Below are 22,573 nucleotides of genomic sequence, written 5' to 3'. Positions count from 1 at the left end.
ACCTCCTGGTCTCTTTCTTCCTTGCCATTCGGCCTAAAGCCAGTGAAAAGATTGCTCTTAAAGCGCATTTACCTTCCATTCTTGTCCTTGAAGCTGAGTTAAGATGGGGCTATTAAAATTTCTATAGCAAAGGGAATAGGGAGAAAGGAAAAAAACCTGCAACAGTGGTATCAGATGGTTGCCAAATTCAATGTGACATTCAGAAAGAGCTTGAGAGAGTTCCCTGAAGGCCAGTGCACTTGACCTGCACCAGGACAGAAGTAAGATTCTGATGCCCCTGGAACTCTTTTGTGAGGAGCTTCCTTCGTCCCTCTCCCATGAGCCGAGTCTTCCCCAGAATTTTGTCCTTGGCCTTTCTTTCTAAGCTGTTTTCTCTCCAGCACAATTTTATACACTCCTGTGGCTTCAGATACACTCATGAACTGCAAGAAACTGAGAAAAAAACCTAAAAGGTTAGCAATAGGGGATTAGTTAGAAGTAGCCTAATTGTTTAGCAGTTAAAAAAGATTTTGAAAAATTGTGCTTGAGGGCTTCCCTGGTGGCGCAGTGGTTAAGAATCTGCCTGCCAATGCAGGGGACACGGGTTTGAGCCCTGGTCTGGGAAGATCCCACATGCTGCGGAGCAACTAAGCCCGTGAGCCACAACTACTGAGCCTGCGCGTCTGGAGCCTGTGCTCTGCAACGGGAGAGGCCGCGATAGTGAGAGGCCCGCGCACCGCGATGAAGAGTGGCCCCCGCTCGCCGCAACTAGAGAATGCCCTCGCACAGAAACGAAGACCCAACACAGCCAAAAATAAATAAATAAATAAAAAGTTGAACCTTCTTTATTAAAAAAAAAAAAAAATTGTGCTTGATTACAAAATATTTGCAGTATGTATAAAATACTATGTAAAGTACATATAAAAAAATACAAGTACAAACTGAAAACATCCATTTTTGACCAATTTGCAGTGTATTGCTTAACAAGAATGAGGATAATTGATTGAAAATTATTGAGAGTAGAAAAAATAAAATACTAAAGCTATGAAAAATGTCATATTAATATATTTATTATTTATTTTTCTTATATAAATATCTTATAACAAAAGGAATTGATGTTCATTGTAAAAAAAATCAAGAACATATAGAAGTGAAATATAAATAATCCATATAGTCCTACCCATGTAAAGACCACCACTGTAAACATATTGCTGTGTATCCTAGAGCTTCTTCTTTGCATACCTGTTCTACAACATTCATTTATTAAATAGACCCTGCCATGTACCAGACACTGCCTTTATAGACACTTGTGATAAAAGGGTGAACATGGCAGGCCAGGGTGGGGGAAGGTCCTTGCTCTTATGGAGCTTATGTTTTAATCAGGAGAGACATAACCAATATGAGGTAATTTCAGAAAATTTTAAGTGCAATGAAGAAAATTAAACAGGGTAATAGACTAGGCAGTAAGTGCAGGGGACAGATAGTTAGAGAAAACCGAGATGTAAGTGTTTGATCAAAGATGTGAATGATGAGGGAGACCTGGGCATGTGAGATTCTGAGGGAACATTCCAGTCAGATGGAATGGCAAGGACCAAGGCCCTGAGGTAGGAATGAGCTTCTCTGAGGACCTGAAAAGATGCAGTGTGGAGAGGCAGGGGGAGGTTGGGATGAGATCATGTTGGAGGGGCAGAATGATACAGGGCCCATGATAGGCCAGATGAGGAATTGTGGTGTTTTTTTCACTCACAGTGCAGTGAGTAGCCAGTGAGTGAATTAAAGAGAGGAACAATGGGATCTTGTATACAGAAAGATTACTCTGGTAGGCGTGTGAAGAATGGATTATAGAGGAGCAAGAGTAGAAATTGAGGGGTCATTCAGGAGGCTGGTGTGGTTGGCCCCATGCAACCCAGAGGCAGCTTAGACCAGGTGGGAGTAGTGGAATAGGAGAAAAAAGGGTGCATTTGAGCTGGATTTGGTGGGAACGTGACCTGTTGAAGAACCAGCAGAAAAGGCAAGAGCAAGAGGAATCAAGGAGACTTCATGGCTTGTGCTTGAAAACTGGATGGATCACTGGAGACATTTACGAAAATGAAGTCATCACTATACACTATTTTCTAACCTGCTGAAATTCCGCTTTTACTAGTGCGAACTGAGTGGGAGTAGCAGACATGAAATTAATTTAAAATAAGCAGAAAAGAAATCTGAAAAATAGGCATAAATGCCCAAAGGCCCATAAACAGTTACACAACCACCTATGGTTCTCCAGAATTACAATGTGCAAAAGTGGTGATTTGAAGTGTTCTTTTTTTTCTAATTAAATTTTTTAACCAAATGACCTAGAGCCTTACCACACCTGTGTCTCCTCACCTTATCCCTGTTGTCATTTCGGGACATACATGTGCAGCTTCTTGCTGGATATTAGATACAAATGTCTACTGGCGCCTCAAATTAAACATATTGCTTTCTTTTACCTAAAATCTCCATCCTCTTCTGGGACCTCTCTCTATAGGAATGTCATCATTTTATTTAAAGCCATTAAACTAGAACCTTTGAATCATTTCCTCCTATCCATTATATCCAGTTGATACCAAGTCTTTCTGAGACAGAGTTTCAACTGTGATGAGCTTAGGTATAAAGGGAAATCATTTGGTTAACACAACCAAACCACAGGAGAGACAGGCCCTTGTGATACCTGGAACCCGGAAGTCAGATGCATCTCATTTCTGTTTCCCATCATCTCTGAGAAGCTTCCTCTGCTCAGTCAGGGATGGGGCCCAGCAGCTCTCAGGTTTCACCACCACGTCCAGTATTTAAAATCCTTGGTAGGAGCTCTGATGGTCCCAGCAAGAGGCCCATGACTGGCAGCCCTGACTTGAACCACAGGGGTAAAGTATGGGGAGGTCATCTCTCTGAAAAAGGGAAAGCGTTCTTGGAATTAGGAAGGAGTGCTAGGTAGACAGTATTTTATAATTATTGATAGAGGAGGCTAGGTAGAGGAGGCTTCCAGATGGCTTTTTGGGGGAGGTTAATAGATATAAGGGGCTATACCCATTTTAACAGTAGGGCGATATAACGTCCTCACATTTGTACCACATGCATTGTTTCATTTGAAACCAACAACTACCCTTTGGAGTAGATATTATTATTTTTCTTTCCTTGATAAGGAAACTGAGGCTCAGAGACATTTAGTGATTTGCCTAAAGTCACACAGCAGCATGTGGCAGAACTGGGGTCTGAACTTGGTCCTCTGAAGTGGTCCCATCCTGTGGTCTCTTGTCTTTTTGCCTACATTGTTGTCAGTGGACACTGAGTACTCAGGACTGTTCTGAGCAATGACAGAAAGCCTTGTTCTTGGAAACCAGGTGCTATTCGGTGCACTGTAATGAACCTGTAATAGCTATTGATTATCTTAAGTTTCCAGGGAAATCACAGGGAATGGAAGTTCGCATTCCCTTACTTAGTGGACCACATGCTCTGATTGGTTTTCTGAGCACACTGAACTTGCTGTCACAGCAGCTTTCCCTTCTGCGTCCCCCTTTTCCTCACTACGGCAGACAGCATACAAGGCATTGTTTTTGTTATAGGTTAATAATCTATGGGCAAGAATAAAAGAAACATTTGTCTTACAGGATTGTTGTAGAAAATTCTTGTAACAAGTCCTATTGCTGTGGGATGCCCACAGGAGCCCGCCTTTCCCCAGAAGGGTGGTGACGGGGAGGGGAACGGTACAGAGTGCAGGCTCTCCAGTCAGACAGACCAGGGACAGACAGCCTCCTGTCTGGGCCACACACAGCCCTGTGTCCTTAGGCAGTGGCACCTAACTTCTCTGAGCTATATGGCTGTATATGGCTAATAATGGTACCTGCATTATAGGACAATGTATGGAAAAGGCTTACTACTCGATAAATAGTAGCTGTTATATAAATAAATAGCGATAGATTTAACTACTACTAATAGTAGCAGGTACAGAAAGTATGTCAGAGGTATAGAATTTGCAAGTATATTGGGCAAGGCCGTGGGTTTGTACCCATTCAGCATTTATTTCAAAAACCATAGGATCCTTAACAGCCCCATAGTTGATGTTTTTTCTATCAGTGTGCTGACAAAAATTCATGCTTCATAGAACTTATATTCTACTTGGGATAGACAGACAAGAAACAAATATAACTGATGGTGATATAGATGATGGTGATAAATTAAGTGGGGAAGGACAATAGGGAGAATTGGGGAGTAGGTTGTGATTTAAGATAAGGATTTCAGGGACAGCCCCTGTGATAAAGATGCAGTCCCAGCATTGTCATAGTCTCATGACCTAAAAACCTTCCCACCATGTAGCAAACAATATTTCCAAGCCTCAGCCACAAGTTCAGGTGGATGTCAGTACAACATCAATGCAGAAAGCACTTGGGCAGGCCCTTAAAATTCATCTTGACCACATGTGGTTTGTATTTTTCATCTGTCCTTCCTTTTCCACTGATTTCCTGGCCTCTCTTCTAGTTTTATCATCTGATCCTCCATATTTGTGTAGGTTTTTCATTCTGCTGACATCTCACAAGGAAGGGATTGACTCCGTGACCTGGGTTGGAAATGGGGCTGCAGATGGTCCTTTCCCCAGTAACAGGTCTCTTTTCCTGAATTAGGGTCGATCGGTGGCCTCTTCTTCGCAGTCGGCATCGCCCAGTATGCCCTGTTGGGATACTTCATCCGCTCCTGGAGAACCCTAGCCATTCTGGTTAACCTGCAGGGAACAGTGGTCTTTCTCTTATCTTTGTAAGTAGTTTTTCCTCTTAGACTTTTAATTTAATAAGCAGAAGGAATGTCTTAAGAGGATGCGGGTCAATGAGCGACGTTATTCCCTTTCAGGAGTTTGCCTGAACTGACTTTGGTGAAGAACTAAATTCCGCAAGCGCTCCAATGCTTGGCAGCTCCTGGGAAGAAAGATGCTTAATTAATTCAGAATGCAGGTATCCCTTGTTTAAAGTAACCTCTCAGTAGAGTGCATTTTAACCTTCATATTGCCGGTGGAGGGTACCAATTTCTTTTTTAACCTAATGCTTCAAGCTTAAAGATCTTCAGGCTTGGTCAGATCACATGCTAGGGGTGTGACTGCGGTATGATATTATAGAGCAATCTGTGCATATTGAATATATAGTGACACGTCTTCATCCCACGGATGAGTATAATTTCAGGGCCTCTACATGTGGACATGGGAAGATACTCAGATATGGGAGAAATCCTTAGAATGCATGGACTCAAAGCAGTAAAAGGGTGATACCCTGGTCAGGGCAGGGTTCTACAAAACACTCATCCAGAGTATCACACCATGGTCCTCTAAAGGCTGTAAGATGAACCACCAACTTAGACCTATTTCACCAGAAGTTTTATTGTGCTTCTGAAAGGTTTTCTCCCCTCAGGTATCAGACCTCTAATTTTAATCATTAAAATCTTTGAGATAAATACAGTTTTCAGCCAATGGTACCAGCTTTCTTCTGTGAAGTGAGAGATACCCGTAATAGAATTTTCAGTCAGAGAGCGATTTGATATAGTAATTCTTTATTCAAGTTCTACTAACTGAGATTTGGTGGGAATTGACCTGAAATCTGTTTTCATTCTCTCTTTGAAAGTAAGAGGATTGTTAAGTACAAAAATGAATATAGTAGAAATAGTTAACATATATTTAGAAAGGCAAAATTTATGAAATGCATTTAGTTATGTGAAATAGAGTGACGTAATTTTATTAGAAAGGAAAACGAACCATATTTTATTAGCTTGTGTATTGTAACTTTTTGGAATAAGTGGGTTCCTAGTATAGTTCCTTGAATTAATAAGCATTCATGTAGATATCAGTAGATCAACGAATTTTCTTTTTAAATATTTAATAAGTCACATACTTCTTAATCAGGCTGGCTTTCATCTCTCCTTCAATAGCAGAGTGACTTCACTGGATGATCCGAGCCATTCTGCTTTTCCTTTTCAGAATGTGTAGTCTGTTTGTTACTGCTTAGTGCTAGGTGGGGACATTGACTCACTGGGAAATTAATTCAGGTCATGAAAAATAGAAAACAGAGAAAAGAGCATGTAAAATCACAATATATGTGTGTTCCATCAGGCCTAGAAAGTAAGGCTTGCTGCAGTTGGCCTCCAGTTTCCCTCCCATCTCATCTCACACACGCTGCTCCAGGCACACTAAGCTGCTCTCTGTTCCAGTTTGCAGCTTAGGCTTGTCTGCCTCCGTGTCTCCTACTCAGTGCCATTGCCGGCTCCTTCAACGCCCTTCTCCCCATCCCTCTTCTTTATTAGTTAATAGCGTTCCCAGTTTGCTCAAATGCCACCCCCTCCGCACTTTTCCAGGTCAGACCTCCAGTCATTCGCTTTCTTTTCTTAATTCTGCAGCACTAAACTGGCACCCTTCAAGTGGCCCCTTATTTCTGCCTCACCCGGAGCCTGTCCTCTTTATAAAGCAGGAGCCCTCTGATAGCACAGGCTCTTTGCTCAGCTGCATTTCCCCCAGCTCCAGAGCTCTGGGCCTTCCTCCACACAGTAGATGCCTCGTATCCATTGGGCAGATGTTGGCACAAAAAACCTTTGGAATTAGCCTGCGTTAGCCATCAGCAACATCAGAAAAAGTCATGTTATTTTAGAGACTTGTTTGTTTTACTAGAGACATTATTACTTAGCTTAAAAATTCCTTATTTTCACAGTACTTGAATTTGGATAGTTTTACTTTAGAAACCAGTGCCCCCTTAATTTACAAAGGTTTTCCACCTTTAAAGAAATTCACAGGACATTTTTGAGCAGAGACCTCATTGTTAAATTAGCACGGTAGCTTCTAAAGGTGAGCACAGCATTATGTAGCAGGCAGCATGTTCAAGGGCCAGCTTTTTCTTTTAAAAACATGTCTTACTGTTTTGCATGTGCAATCAGCGTGTGTTAGAACTCATATTCCCAAATCTGTCCACTGGCGGCTAGGTGAGGCTTCGTTACTGAGAAGCTTATAGGCTTCTCAAAATGTGGAGAAATATCAGGTCCTAAGTTTACATAATCCAGATAAACCCTTTCCCAAGTAGAAATCGTTTTATTAACTCAGAGTCAAATTTCCAAAGCCTGAATATCTCTCAAATATCATCGTTAAACATGATTTATATAGTTTTAAAAGTAATTTTTATTGCTATAAACAATTCTGAAAACACAGAGAAGCTTAATAGGAAGGGGAAAAATGACTTAAATTATCCAAAGATAATAATGACTTCCTATATTTTGACTATTTTCTTGTTGGTCCTTTTTCACTCCTCTTAGCGCTCCTTAGCTTTAATTTTTATTGTCATAGACTTTCTAGCATTTCACTTATATTTCTATCCCAAGTATACTCTCTATATTCACCCCACTAGTCTTATATTCCTTTTATTTGTATTTAGACTTGATCAGATAGTTTTACGTAGGTACCTCATATATGGGCTGGTGGACAGGGCCAGTGGATCCAGTGATGATCGGCAGACATAACTTCCAACAGAACAATATTTTACTTGATTATTTACTTGTGTGTTAGTAACAATCATCAGATAGCAGTGAAGAAGTAAATAAAAGAATTTTTCAGGATGTTGTAGAGGCCTTTGTTCCTGCTTTTGTTGACAACCAAATGTTGTACATGAATAATCTCTCCCCAGTAGCAGAACTCCTGGGAAAATGCCTGCTTTTTTGTTTCCGTGTCTTTCCTCTCAGCACCTATTACATTGCTCTGTACAAAATGAAAGTGTTCAGTAAATGGTTATCGATGAACTGGCTGTCCATGAAGTTCCAAATCCTGTGGTGTTTGTTGCCAATTCACTCTCCTTACTGAAAGGCATGGGGAGTTCTGAAAGGCACCTTAAATAGCCTTTTTTAGTATTATTCATACAAGTTTCATTTTAGGAAAATAATATCAAATTAGATCAAAAGGTACTTGATGTTGTGTTTTGTAAACAAGGCTTCCATGTTCCTGCCACCCTTTGGTTTTTGAAAAGTCCTCTAAAAGTATGCAGAACTGTGAAGAGGAGAAAAGATACGTAATATCTAAGTCTTGAAACTGTTGAAAGATATCAGTGGCAATAGAAATGTTCAATACTTTGTAGCTATAGTAAGAAGTAACTGTTGTTTTGGAACTGGAGAAGTTAACCAGAAAATAAACTTTTATTCTTGAAGGTCTTAGAGGATCACGAAATATCCTCAGGACATATTAAAGTGAATGTGTTAGCTGATTGGAGTATTTTAAAGCTTTAAAGCTCAAAAGTAGCTAAGATGTGATAAACCCTTTTTCATTTTTATGTGTAGTCTTTAAATAAACTACCTTTTTAATAACATATCACTGTGTTAAAAACACTTAAAAATTCTTTTCTGATGGATAACAGAGATTTTAATCTTCTTTGTGAGGCTTTTTCAGAACTTTAAAAACCCACTCTACAGTATTATTCTAACAACACTTGGCTATGATTTAGAGCCATATCTCTGACACATGCTTTCTGAAGAATTACTCAGTACTGTAAACTTAACTTGCCATTCATATTAAAATTTACTTAAAAGTAAACGCATACTGTTTACTTTTTTACTGCCGTTTTGGGAGAGTGTTTTTGGTTTCCATTAGTAAAGGAGGCCATCATTTAATGATGGCAGCTGTTGACAGTAGTCCTCTCTCTCTTCCACGTGTCATTGGGAGAGTCAAGCTTTAGACCTAACGTGGAATCCGGTTGTGGTTTGGGGACCACGTACGGCGTGGGTGATTTGTCTCCTTCTGGTGCACGTGTACCTATACGAATATACTGCCTTTGATGACATCTCTTTCAGATTCATTCCTGAATCACCTCGTTGGTTATACTCCCAGGGTCGACTACGTGAGGCTGAAGCTGCCCTGCACCTCATCGCCAAGAGGAACCGCCAGCTCAAGTGTACCTTCTCACTAACACACCCGGCCAACAGGAGCTGCAAGGAGACGGGAAGTTTCCTGGACCTGTTCCGCTACCGGGTCCTCTTGGGGCATACTCTGACCCTGATGTTCATCTGGTAATTCTCTCTAAGGGCTCTTCTGTTGATCTGCAACTCAGGTTATTGATAATCAGTTATTTCTTCAGGGTTACAGAAAATTTCACTCACCTGTGCTTTCTCAGCATCCTCCCCTTCAAGGAGGAAATGATGGTGCCTGGCAGCAGGTTTACTGAACTTGTAGAAGTAGGTGTCAGAAGCACATCTTTGCTTATGAGGTATTTAATGTAAATTTTTAAGTCCCCCTTCCCCACTCCAAAAAAAGGAAAGCGAGGAAGCACACCAGAGACAGAAGACTTTCTAAGGAGGACTTGGAGGCACCTCCCCTTGGTTTTGGCCTCAGGCACTTAGATAGCACATTCTAATTGCAACGCCCTATACTGCATTTTGTGCGGCATCCCACTCACTCACTCAACAGGTGGGCTGAACGTTATGCCTCGTGGGAATGAGATCCGTGGAGTGTGAGGTGACAGCCTCAAAGCCACATGTGCAAGTGGGTGAATGAACGGATTAGTACTGTCTGAGCCTGATTTTCTAGTTTGGCTGATTCTGACCTGCCCTCAAAATGTTCTCAGCATTAATGTAAATTGTACTGAATGGTTCAAGATTGTGCCATTTAAAGAATTAAATTGTGGAAAGAGGAGCAATGGATGGTTCATACATAGAATTTATGGAGTACCATGGGTTTTAATATTATTCATTCGGTTAAAGTGCCATAAATGTAATTTGGTCCAGGATTGGACACGAATATCATATTTACTGGCCTAGAGGACTGTTGTGCTATGGTTTGCCTGTATTTGGCAAGAAGCCTGCATAGAAACCTACATTTTTCACTTGGGAAAAGAGAGTCATTTTATATGAAATTAATCGTATATGTAAAGCTAAAAAGAACAGTATATTGAGATTAAGAAGCTGCCAAGATAGTTTTCTATATCTTGATTCTCTTTTCCCACCCAACCAAACCCTGGCTACCACCTGTATGGTTAGGGGCCAGGTCACATCAGCTGCCACCGTCCCCACTGAGCCAGCCTAGTGCTGGAATATCACAGATGCATAAGAAATGTTGAATGAAGGACACAAGTTTGGAGGCACGGAGATTAAGGGAGCCTTTATTATTTATTTATTTATTTAAAATTTTTATTGGAGTATAGTTGATCTACAATGTTGTGTTAGTTTCAGGTGTACAGCAAAGTGAATCAGTCATATGTATACATATATCCACTCTTTTTTAGATTTTTTTCCCATATAGGCCATTACAGAGTATTGAGTAGAGTTCCCTGTGCTATACAGTTAGGTCCTTATTAGTTATCTATTTTATATATAGTAATGTGTATGTGTCAATCACAATCTCCAATTTATCCCTCTCCCTGCCTTGCCCCCAGTAACCATAAGTTTATTTTCTATATTTGTAACTCTTTTTCTGTTTTGTAGATAAGTTCATTTGTACCCTTTTTTTTTAAGATTCCACATATAAGCGACATCATATGATACTTATCTTTCTCTGTCTGACTCACTTCACTCAGTATGACAATCTCTAAGTCCATCCATGTTGCTGCAAATGGCATTGTTTCATGCTTTTTTAAAGCCAAACCTGACAATACAGCATAGGAGCTACTAATTTGAGGTTCCACCAATTGTACAGGAAATCCTTACAAAGTATGTTCAGGTACTTAAGGCTCCATAAAACTGCATTTGCATGTCAAGTAGACAGTCAGTCAAACCCTCTGCCTTGAAGGAAGAATCTCCTTTCTTAGGGATTATTTACTTCTTGTTTTTAAGTTTTTGTTTTTTCCAGGAATATTAACTTTTGGGTTCTGGCCTTCAGGGGATAAAAAACAGACAGACAGAAAAACAAACAAACTAGAGTTAGAGCCAGGGAGAATGTTCATGTTTATTTTATGTCTTACACGGCCAAAGGAGCTGTTCTCAAATAAACTTCTTCCCCTGGGCTCAGAATGTTAAAATACACGATAACAGAGACGGTGTCATGCCACATACTGCCGTTCTTTTTGAAGATGCTATAAAATTCTAAAATCTTCTCTGTGGATCTGTCATTGAAGAAGACCTTAACTGGGGAGTAAAATTATACCTCTGTGCTTAACATCTGTTCCTTTGGTTATTTCCCACAGTAGTGCCTTTTTAAATAGTTCTTTGATGCCCTAAATATACTGTTAAATATTACGCAAGCATTTTAAATTTTGTTTGGGGCCCATAAACAGGATTGAAATGATTTGAATAGCTGTAATTATGCATCTCAACGACCAACTCTACCAGCAAAGAAATCTGCAAACGGAGTCTGTGACCATAGGCCTTCTTTGCCCACGTTCTCCCCATTTTCTCTCACCACCAGCTGGCAACTAAATTCCTCTAATGTTTTGAACTGGCTCTGTTTATTTGTGCCCTACTTGCTACCTTCACAACTTAGTTTAAATATGTATGTGTGTTTCCATTGCTGGAATACTTCACCGGGATTTCTATTTTAAATGCAGAATAGATACGCACTAACACATACAACACATTAGGAATAGCGTTATGTAAGGGGGGGGGTTCTCTACTGCAGATGGAAAGGATTTTTTAAGTACTTCAGGAAAATATTTTAAGTTGTCTAGCCTGCTGCTTACAGGCAAAGTGCTCGGGGACAGGGAAAACAGAAAATTCAGTGTCACCTTGCATTCTTACCCGTGATGTCCCAGCTATGACTCTGCTCATCATCCTCAGTATATGAATGACAGCTCCACCCAGGAGGAAGTAATGGGAAGTAGCTGCTGCCTGGGCTAATTTGCCAGAGAGGGATGCGTCACTAAGCAGGCCAGCTCCAGGGGTCCGTCGTCCCTCCCCATCCCTCTCCTTGGTTCCTGTGGCCCATTCTTAATAGCCCAGGGCATTTGGCCCATTTTGCTGTTTTGGCAGAGACGGAGAGAAAGCTTTCCCTTTCCTGTTGGTCTCATCATAGCTGCAGCTCATTGGACTTTTTCTAAGGAAAAGAGAAGCAAATGGGAATTTCCTCATAATAAACACTTGTCAAAATGAATTGTAAAAACATAAAAACTAATGAACTTCCGAAGCCCAAGTCTTTTACTATTTGTATAGAAATTTATAGTTTACAGAGGGGGAAAAGGAGGGGGTGTGGGAAGAATTGGGAGATTGGGATTGACATATGTACACTATTGATCTATGTATAAAATAGATAATTGATGAGAACCTACTGTATAGCACAGGGAACTCTACTCAATGGTCTGTGGTGACCTAAATGGGAAGGAAATCCAAATAAGAGGCGATATATGTATACGTATAGTTGATTCCCTTTGCTGTACAGCAGAAACTAACACAACGTTGTAAAGCAACTATACTGCAATAAAAATTAATTTAAAAAAAAAAGCCTAGTCAGGGTTTATTTTTGTTCTATTCTAGTTTGCTTTATTTTTAATACTGCAATTTCCTAGGCACAAAAGGTTTTGCTTTCTGTGGTTTCAGTTACCCAAGGTCAATTGCAGTCTGAAAATATTAAACGGAAAATTCCAGAAAGAAACAACTCATAAGTTTTAAATTGCATGCCATTCTGAGTAGCGTAATGAAATCTCACACCCTCCCGCTGCATCCCACTTGGGACCTGAATCATCCCTTTGTCCAGCATATCCTGCCCATTAGCCACTTAGTCACTGTCTTTCTTATCAGATCGACTATCCGGTATCGCAGTGCTTGTGTTCAAGTCACCCTCATTTTACTTAATAATGGCCCCAAAGCACGAGAGTAGTCATGCCAGCAATTCGGGTGTTCTCTTACTGGACCTAATTTATAAATTAAACCTTATCATAGGTGTATGGCTAGGAAAAAACATAGTATATATAGGGTTCGGTACTATCTGAGGTTTCAGGTATCCACTGGGAATCTTGGAACGTATCCCCAGCAGATAAGCGGGGGCTACTGTAGTCCCTTCACTCTGGAAGAAGTTCCTATTATTCCCCAACCTGGAGTTTCAGGATGGCCCTTGCTCCAGCGTAGCTCCTGGGCTGCGGGACGTGGGCTCTGTGCCTGGCACAATGCCTGCCTCCTAGGAGGCACCCCCTCAGTGTTTCGGCGGTGGCGTGCAGAAATAGATGCAGGGCTTTGATCATCCTAGAGGAGCCTGCCTCTACCATGGCCCTCGTCTTCTCTTTCCTGTTCTGGGCATCTATAGCATATGCACCTGCTGAATGCCAGGAGGGGTTGAGAACCTGGTCAGGGGTTATAGAGTCCCTGTCACCCTGGCCTGCAGGCCACCCACTGGCGACCCAGGCACTTATCAGCATCTGTTCTCAACACCATCCTCTGTTGGCTTTCTCTCTGGGAGTTCTTTTCTCGAGTCATTTCGATAATATCACAATTGCCTAGGGCAAGTGTTCCATAAGTTGTTGAATTAAATATAGTAAGAGTAGAGTCACTGTCTTCATTTAAATGCAGAAAAGCGTGATGAAAGCACAAGCGATGTCTCCTCTGTCAGGAGCTGGCCACACATTTGCTTTATAGAGCATCTGGATGTAGCTCAAATCATTTCCAAGGCCCCTTTATTTTTTATTTTGTCCTAGTATAGAAATTATATTAGGATAGAAAGCTTAGTGGGAGAGTCAGGCTTACTGCTTGAGCCAGATGGCATTATTGAACCAAGATTTGAATCTTCTCTGGTAAATTCTTATCGGCTTTTTCATTGTCTTTCTTGTCTTTCACCCCCAATTGCAGGTTTGTGTGCAGCTTGGTGTATTATGGCCTAACTCTGAGTGCAGGTGATCTAGGTGGAAATATTTATGCCAACTTGGCCCTGTCTGGCCTCATAGAGATTCCATCTTACCCTATCTGCATCTACTTGATTAACCAAAAATGGTGAGTATGGGTGGATATGAAGTGCACCACGTAGAGGACACACACACACTAACATACATAAATATCTAAGTAGTATTATCTTTGTCCATATGCAGAATCTGCTAAGTACTCCATGGTGATTAGAATTCTTTTTAGACCAAACACAGTGAGAATTCATTTTTTAGTGTGTTATTTCTTGGACTTCAAGTTTATGAGTTATTATGTAGGTTTTTTTAATTGAAGTATAGTTGATTCACCATGTTGTGTTAGTTTCTGGTATACAGCAAAATGATTCAGTTATACATATACATATTCTTTTTCATAATCTCTTCCATTATAGTTTATTACAAGATACTGAATATAGTTCCCTGTGCTGTACAGTAGGACCTTGTTGTTTATCTATTTTATCTACAGTAGTTTGTATCTGCTAATCCCAAACTCCTAATTTATCCCTCCCTGCCCTTCCCCTTTGGTAACCGTAAGTTTGTTTTCTGTGTCTGTGAGTCTGTTTCTGTTTTGTAGATAAGTTCATTTGTGTCATATTTTAGATTCCACGTATAAGTGATATGATATTTGTCTTTCTCTGTCTGACTTACTCAGTGCGATAGTCCATTCATGTTGCTGCAAATGGCATCATTTCATTCTTTTTTATGACCGAGTAATATTCCATCATATATATATATACCACATCTTCTTTATCCATTCATCTGTTGATGGGCATCTAGGTTGCTTCCGTGTCTTGGCTATTGTAAATAGTGCTGCTATGAACATTGAGGTGCGTGTATCTTTTTGAATTAGAGTTTTCTCCAGATATATGCCCAGGAGTCGAATTACTGGATCATATTGTAGCTCTATTTTTAGTTTTTTAAGGAACCTCCGTACTGTTCTCCATAGTGGCTGCATCAATTTACATTCCCACCAACAGTGCAAGAGGGTTCCCTTTTCTCCACACCCTCTCCAGCATATATTGTTTGTAGACTTTTTGATGATGGCCATTCTGACCAGTATGAAGTGATGCCTCATTGTAGTTTTGATTTGCATTTCTCTAATAATTAGTGATGTTGAGCATCTTTTCACGTGCTTATTGGCCATCTGTACGTCTTCTTGGAGAAATGTCTATTTAGATCTTCATAGGTTTTTAATCCACTATTAAGACATTACCACCCAACTGTTTTTGAGCAGTCTGTATGTGATTTGTTCGTCCCAACATGTGGGAATATTGACTCGACGTAGGTAGAGCTCCATGACCCAATCACTGTCATTTAGAAGCTCTCACACAAGACAAAGAGCTGGAGGAATGAAAAAGACTTTTCTTTCCTCTTAAGATGCCCTGGACTTTGTTGAGAGGAAGAAGAGATCCTGCTTTTGCTGTCCATTGTCAGTGGGCACAGTTTTGAAATATTTTTTAAAAGTTCTTTTATAGAGCACCCTTTCCTCAGCTTTCTCAGATTCCTTCTGTTATTGAACCCCTGACCAGGGCAACTGAAAATTGTGAGCTAGGAATCAGTTGGATCTTGCCATTTCTCATTCTCCAGAAATCATCATTTTTACCAGAAACAGCACTCCTTTAGCGTTGCACTGGGTGCTGTCGTCATGGATATTGCAGTCAGCGCATTTTAAAGGGCAGTTTTGGATTCTGTTCAGTTGAAGGACTTTTCTCTGGGGGGTGGTCCCAGTTGCCTCTGCTGACCCCTCTGTTAGTGACTGAGTGTGCTGTCATCATGGTCCAAGGGCTGAGGCAGGCAGAGTGTTCAGAAATCTGTTGCCACCATCCCCGGTGTGCTTCCTGTTACAGCTTCCTATGCCCCGCTCTGATGACCATGGACAGTGTTACAAGGACACAGTCAATGGGGGGGTGTGTCCTAGGTGTCTTTGCATCCCTAGTGCCTGGCTAGAATGATGCCTATCATTTGAAAGGCATGCAATCCTGACTGTTAAATTAAGCACAGTAACCTGGAGACCTGAGTCCTTCCCTGTCTCCCAGCCATCCGCACCAGAGTCAGGATTAAAATCGGAAGCAGAGGGAAGGAACACCACCTTGGGGATCAGGCAGACCTGCGTCCAAATCTAGTCTTAGCCTCGTGTTAGTTTTATGACTTTGAGAAGTTAACCTTGCTAAACCTCCATGTAGTTATCCTTAAACCAGGGATTATAAAATTCCCCTGGAAAAATTGTTATAAAAATTACAATAACATTGAAGCTCCTGACAGAGGACCTAGCACATTGCCGGCTCCTAGTAAAGGAAGGCCTATTAATGTTCATATCTTTCTTCTAAGTCTAGAGCTCTTATTTGAAAATTATTTCTCCCAAGAAAGTGTGCAATAAATTTCACTTAATTCTGACATACTAACAAGAGTTTCTTTCTGTTTGTCTTTTTAAGAGAGAGAGAGGTGTGTTTAAAATTTTAACTGCTTAAGATACCAGTAACCAGAAAATGAAATGAGCTGGAAGACTCCATTCTCCATGTCTCAGTGTTATTCTCTAGAAGATGGAGATTATAACAGCATATGCCTTACAGGTTTATTATTAGCATTAAGTAAGATAACATAGACAGAAAGCATTTCAGCACAGAAAGTGCCTGAAACATAGTAAGTACTCACAGAAATAGATAGAATGATTCCCTATTCTTTTCCTGCACACATGATTTAAACCCGCCATCCAGCAAGTTTTCCTTGGCTTTGTGATGGTTACTTATTTTATGTCCTGGTCAGTCACATGTGCCACCCACTCCTTAAGAACAGATGAACATATAATGAAAGTGAGGACATTTAAAAAGGAAGGTTAGGGGGATGAAGCAGATGAATGTATAAGATTCTCAAGGGAAACCTGAATTTCTTTGTATTATTTAGGTTTGGTCGGAAGCGGACATTAGCAGCATTTCTGTGCCTAGGAGGACTGGCTTGTCTTATTGTCATGTTTCTTCCAGAAAAGAAAGGTATGCCTTTCCAATTTCTACATGAGGGTTTTGAATAGCACTTTTATTACAATGAATCTCAATATAGTGGAGCAATCACCATATGCCGTGCTTCATTTCTGTGATTGCATATTATTTAGCAATGGTGTGGGGTATAATGGGCCAGATTCTTTCCATTGCCTAAACTATTCTCCGGGTGAATAATGTGCTTAGAGGTGCACTATTAATTCTTTCAGGCTATTAAGCTACCATCTGGGGTGTCTGGACTGCAGTACTGGTGATGTTGGAGTTGTTTATTTGATGATGATGTGGGCCATTTAGTTCTGCACAGAAGGAGACTCTGTCCAAGGCTGCAGATTGCCCTCCTCATTGCAGCCAGTCACGAGACTGGAGGTGAGAGGCACTGGTTCTCCACAGTGGCTTCGGCACCCCTCATTGTCTCCATCAATACTCCCAAGGCACCCTGATAATAACAACAGCACAATAAGAATAATAGTCACTGTTGGTGACGATTGACCTTCTCTCATTCTTATAGAAAGTGTGAATAAAACATCCTTAGGAAACTTGCTATTTTTATATTCGTAGCTTTGCTGTGTAAACACAGCTTTAAAAAAAGGTCCCTTTGGCATCCATATCTAACATGACTTCTGCCCCTCTATAGAAATTCTATAGATAGTACTGGTCCTCAACCTCTTTTCCGCACTAGCACACCTGAGACATGCCCTCCATTACATCAAAAACTGTGGTTTTAGCAGTGATTTTCAACCATAAGAAGTGGGTCCTAACAAACTCTCTGCTGCTAGGGAATAGGGTACAATGAAAGCCCTGTTTTGGGGACTTTTGGATTTTGATAGGGTTCCACCATGGAGCTTGTTCTTCAGGTGGGAATCATTGTGAAATGGTTTAACATAAATTTTTCTTTTTTGGCCGCACCGTGTGGCCTGGGGGATCTTAGTTCCCCGACCAGGGATTGAACCCGGGCCTCGGCAGTGAAAGCTCCGAGTCCTAACCACTGGACCACCAGGGAAGTCCCTAACATAAAGTTTTGATAACAACTAGAAATGCATCTGATGAATTCATTTCCCGTCGGAGCATACCACGTATTAAGTGCTCCTTTGGTGATCGCTTCTCCTTAAGGGTCAGGTGTACCAGTGTCTCACTGAAGACTCCAAGGCCACGTGTCCTAGTTATGCAGCCCTCCAGTACACCTGCTATGCTGCTAGCTGCCACCTGGAGTTCTGTGCCTTAAATCCAGAGCACTATTGGTTCACTAGTTAGGATTTTACTCAATATTTAGAACAGCCTTGGGGACTTCCCTGGTGGCGCAGTGGTTAAGAATCCGCCTGCCAATTCAGGGGACATGGGTTCGAGCCCTGGTCCGGGAGGATCCCACATACCACAGAGCCACTAAGCCCGTGCGGCACAACTACTGAGCCTGCGCTCTAGAACCCACGAGCCACAACTACTGAAGCCCACGCACCTAGAGCCCATGCTCCGCAACAAGAGAAACCACCGCAATGAGAAGCCAGCGCACCACAACGAAGAGTAGCCCCCGCTCACCGCAACTAGAGAAAGCCCGCGTGCAGCAATGAAGACCCAATGCAGCCCAAAATAAATAAATTAATTAATTAAAAAAAAAAGAACAGCCTTCCAGTGATTTTCACGGAATCCTGGAAACTAGAGAATTCAGTAAGTTTGCCATCGAGGCTTCCCTGGTGCTGCAGCACTTGTAAACCGCACGCACAGCCCCTCTCCTTGGACACGCGTGGGCACAGTGGCATTCAGCATTGGCAGCCTAGCATGGTGGGTACTGCCCAATGAAGAGTGTACTATATGTTTTCTTTACTATAGGCCATACTTATAGAGACATGTATATATATTTATATAAGATCTACCTATCCTAGGATGGAACGTTTGAGGGAAAATAAAATGGGAGGCCAAAAAAAAAAAAAGAGGTAACACTTCCAGTTGTGAGCCAAGATTGTAACCTGAGAGTAGCCAGGAGCTTCCATGTTTTCAATAAATACTCTTTCATGTACAAAAAAAAAAAAAGTCTCAGTTTTAAGACAGTTGTTACCTGTGCTAGTGCCAGCAAAAGGAGAAACTCCTCAGCTGTTGCCCTGCCGTGGGCTTGTAGAACTAAGTGGCCAGTTCTGTTTGTCTGGAACAAGACATTAATGGGCTTCAAACCACTGCAACTTTCAGTTCAGCAGATTCTGTTTCTCATAGACAACGTAGGAATTCAGTTGTTTTCTACCTGTAATATCCAGTGGTCTATTTATTACTCTATAGAGAGAAACTTTTCCTTGTTACTCTAAATGCCCCTGTAAGCTGTCACACCTCGGCAAGCCAGGCCGATTCATGTCTTTCCTCGCTCCCACGTATCTGTACTCCAGGTAACCCACACCCTGGGCCTCTGCACACAGCCCTTTCTACACAAACCCAAAGGGAAAGCAGATTCATGGTCTCCCGTCTAGACCGGTCACCACACTGTGCTCACTTCCAGTCTGTCCTAAGCGAGCAGCTGAGCCCCTCGTGGATCATGCCCTTGGTGGAGACTGAGTTACAAACACAGCACATCTGTCTTACACACCCACAGATGCGCCCCCCGAACAGGATTCCTGTCATACTTAGAAAAGTGGATGTAGTCTATTTTTGAAGATTTCCAGGGAAAGTAATTCCATAATGTTCCTTAGCAAGTAGTTTCTATTTTTAATAGCCATGCAAAGGTTAGAATGAGCCTCTTCCACTACAGCTGAGCCCATTTCCTTTCATTTTATTCATCACTAGAGATAGCGAACAGATGGTCACCCCTTTTTTGCATAATTCTTTCTCTATTTGCAGGGAGTCATCTAGCTATTCCTGAATCTTCGCTACTTTGAGCTAAAAGTATTTATTCTTTAAACTTTCTTTGAACCTTTCATATTTACTCTTCAAAACATTTTGATAGCTTTCTTTTAAATCTCAATTTTTTCAAAGTGCCGAGGTTTAGGCTACCTGTTGTGAAAGTTCTTATAAATATATATTAAGAAAGAGACCTAGCAGTTTGAAAACGTTTGTTACCATCTTATGTGAGCTTGGTGACCACTCATTTTCTCACTGCTTTTTATGCTCATTTGCCCTCACTTTTTCCCACCAAACATGCATTTGCTGTCTCTGTCAACTTAGGTGGCCCTCTGCCTACCAACTCTTTTTTAACATCTACATATGACTGTGATGCTCAGTGTCCGAGGCACAGACATAGGTATACCTCTATAAGAGACAGCCAGTAAGCTAGCAAATAGATTACTTGGCATTCCTTAGCCCATGGTTGATAATTATTGGACAAAAGTGTCCTATTCAGTACACATTTGCACCCTGGTTGGCCTCCAAGTAAATGTTCTCCCCTGAGGGCAGTGTTACCAAGTGGCCACTAATTTCTTCCACAGATTGGTCCTCATACATTTTACCTGATCTCTATCCTTGCTTAAAGGGTCCTAATTAAGCTATAATACTGGCGACCATTTATTTTTTTTTAATATTTATTTTATTTATTATTTATTTGGTTGTGCCGGGTCTTAGTTGCGGCAGGCAGGCTCCTTAGTTGTGGCATGAGAACTCTTAGTTGCAGCATGCACGTGGGATCTAGTTCCCTGACCAGGGATCGAACCCGGGCCCCCTGCATTGGGAGTGCGGAGTCTTAACCACAGTGCCACCAGGGAAGTCCCTTGGTGACCACTTATTAAGTGTTAACTATGTGCTGGGTTTTCTTCATACATAGAGGTATTACCTCTTATCCCCATTTCCTAAGGAAACTAAAGCTCAGGTAGGTCAAGCAACTTGTCCAAGGTTGCACAGCAAGTAAGCAGCACACCTGGGATTCAGATCCCACGTCTCTCTGACTCTAAAATCAGTGCCCTTTTGGGAATGCTTATTTGTCCTCTTAGAGTTTTAGGACCAAAGTATTCATTGCACATGGTAAAGCCATAGCCTTAGAGAATTAATGCTGCCTGACTAGGACCCATTCTTAACTCTTCAATGGGCAGGCCTGATGGGAATTGGCCAGAGTTCAAGAACCTGGCTTGTCAGGGTGGCACTGGGTAAGGAGGTTGGCAAGGAGGTTTCTGGCAGGTGTGATCCTGCCAGAGAATCTGAATACTGGGACGTCACAGCACATGACTAGATAAACAGTTTCACAGTTGAAGGGAGTGTCCTCAGACTCAGCTCTAGCAGAACCTTTATCTCTCATTGCTTTGTTCAACCTCGGCCTGCCCATTCTTTATTCATTTGACTTCTCTAGGGCCTGCTATGTACAGGGTACTATTTATAAATATGACCTGGTTCCTGGCCTCAAAGAGCTTATAATCTAGTGAGGAAAATGAATGATTCATAAAGACAGAAACAAAAACAATAAAAACAGAAGGTGCCATATGAGAATTGACAACAGAATGCTATAGGAACTTTAATTTTAACAGGCTATGATAGTAATGGAGACCAGCTAACCTCCTGTTTTAAACAACTATAAAACCAGACAAAATATAAGAAACACTGATTTTCAGACATCGGACAACAGGTTGCAGAGCACAGAAGTGATCCCTGAGAGAAAGGAAACAAGATGTGCCCTAAGAGTGCCCTAGCTCAGGTCTCCAGGCCTCAGTGCACAAAGGGACACCCAGCATATCCTGGTGCTCTTACCAAATGGATAAGACAGATAGTGAAGCTTGGGAAGGCCAATATGGCTAGAATTTCCTGGGCAAACTACTGGAGAGGAGTAAGATGTATAGAGGAAGAATTCTAGAGATTTGCAGAAGATCTCTGAGCCCTTGGCTGCTTACTGATCTGGGCATGCATTTGGGGAAGCTACTGAGGCTGGGGAGGTGGCCACCAGAAAGGAACAAGTGGAACAATTCTTGGAAGCTAGGGCCATGCCTGGTTCGTGTTGCCTTTAGCCAGACGTGGAGCACTGGGTAGAGACCTCCTGGGTCAAAGCAGCCCAACACTATAGGCTATTCTGCTATAGCAGAGCTTGCTCTAAAAGTGCTTAAAAAATTCAGAGGATCAAGTGATTCCCAGTAACTTAACTGCATTCCAGGAAAAAGAGCAACAATATGTAAAGGAATACAATAAAATACAGCACCTAACAGTGTAACATTCACAACCTCTGGCATCCAGGCAGTATCACCAGGCATGCGAATGAGCAGGAAAATACCTCCCACAACCAGGAGAAATGTCAATAGAAACAGAACCAAAAATGACACAGACAATAGAATGAGGAGGCAGGGACCTTAAAACAGCTATTATAAATATACTGCATATGTTTACGATGGTAGAAGAAAGCAAGATAATAATGAGCAGAGAAAGAGAAGATAGAAAAAGAGGCACACGTTACACCTAGGGATGAAACATACATTATATGAAAAAAAAAAAAAAAAGGCAGTGGTTGAGATGAACCACAGAAGAAAAGATCAGTGAGGAAGATATAACAAAAGAAGCTGCAGAATGAAACAAACAAAAGTTGTAGGACAACACCAATCCCAACAGTTATGCAATTGGAACCTGAGAAGGAGGAAGTAAAAAAAAAGATATTTGCAGAAAGGATGGTCAACTACTTTCCAGATTTGATGAAAACTATAAACACATTATGAGAAAGTGGTCAGTTCATCAAAGAAGATGTTACAATCCCGATTACATGTGTGTCTGATAACATTCAAAGCACAGGAAGCAAAATGGACAGAACTGAAAGGAGAAATAGACAAATCCAACATTACAGTTGGATATTTCAGTACTCTCTCTCAATGACTGATAGAAAAACTGACAGAAAAGAATTAGGATATGGAGACTTAAACAGCCTAC

General features: G+C 41.3%; 1 protein-coding gene across 13 annotated transcripts in view; it reads left to right on the top strand.

Moving 5' to 3' along the window:
- SLC22A15 (solute carrier family 22 member 15) overlaps nt 1-22,573 on the top strand; it is an 80,825-nt gene that overhangs the window by 42,441 nt on the left and 15,811 nt on the right. For all 13 annotated transcript variants that reach the window (XR_009700364.1, XR_009700365.1, XR_009700366.1 and 10 more), the window contains exons 5-8: nt 4,620-4,749; nt 8,797-9,012; nt 13,708-13,848; nt 16,677-16,762. Coding sequence is in view for 10 of the 13 variants with exons in the window: in XM_061183639.1 (XP_061039622.1) it covers nt 4,620-4,749; nt 8,797-9,012; nt 13,708-13,848; nt 16,677-16,762 (573 nt within the window). In the remaining 3 variants the exon portion in view is untranslated. The remainder of the gene's footprint in view (nt 1-4,619; nt 4,750-8,796; nt 9,013-13,707; nt 13,849-16,676; nt 16,763-22,573) is intronic.

Source organism: Eubalaena glacialis, chromosome 3 (genome assembly GCF_028564815.1).
Source record: "Eubalaena glacialis isolate mEubGla1 chromosome 3, mEubGla1.1.hap2.+ XY, whole genome shotgun sequence".
NCBI lineage: Eukaryota > Metazoa > Chordata > Mammalia > Artiodactyla > Balaenidae > Eubalaena > Eubalaena glacialis.
Note: the sequence above shows the minus strand (reverse complement) of the source record. Positions and strands in the feature narration are given on the sequence as shown.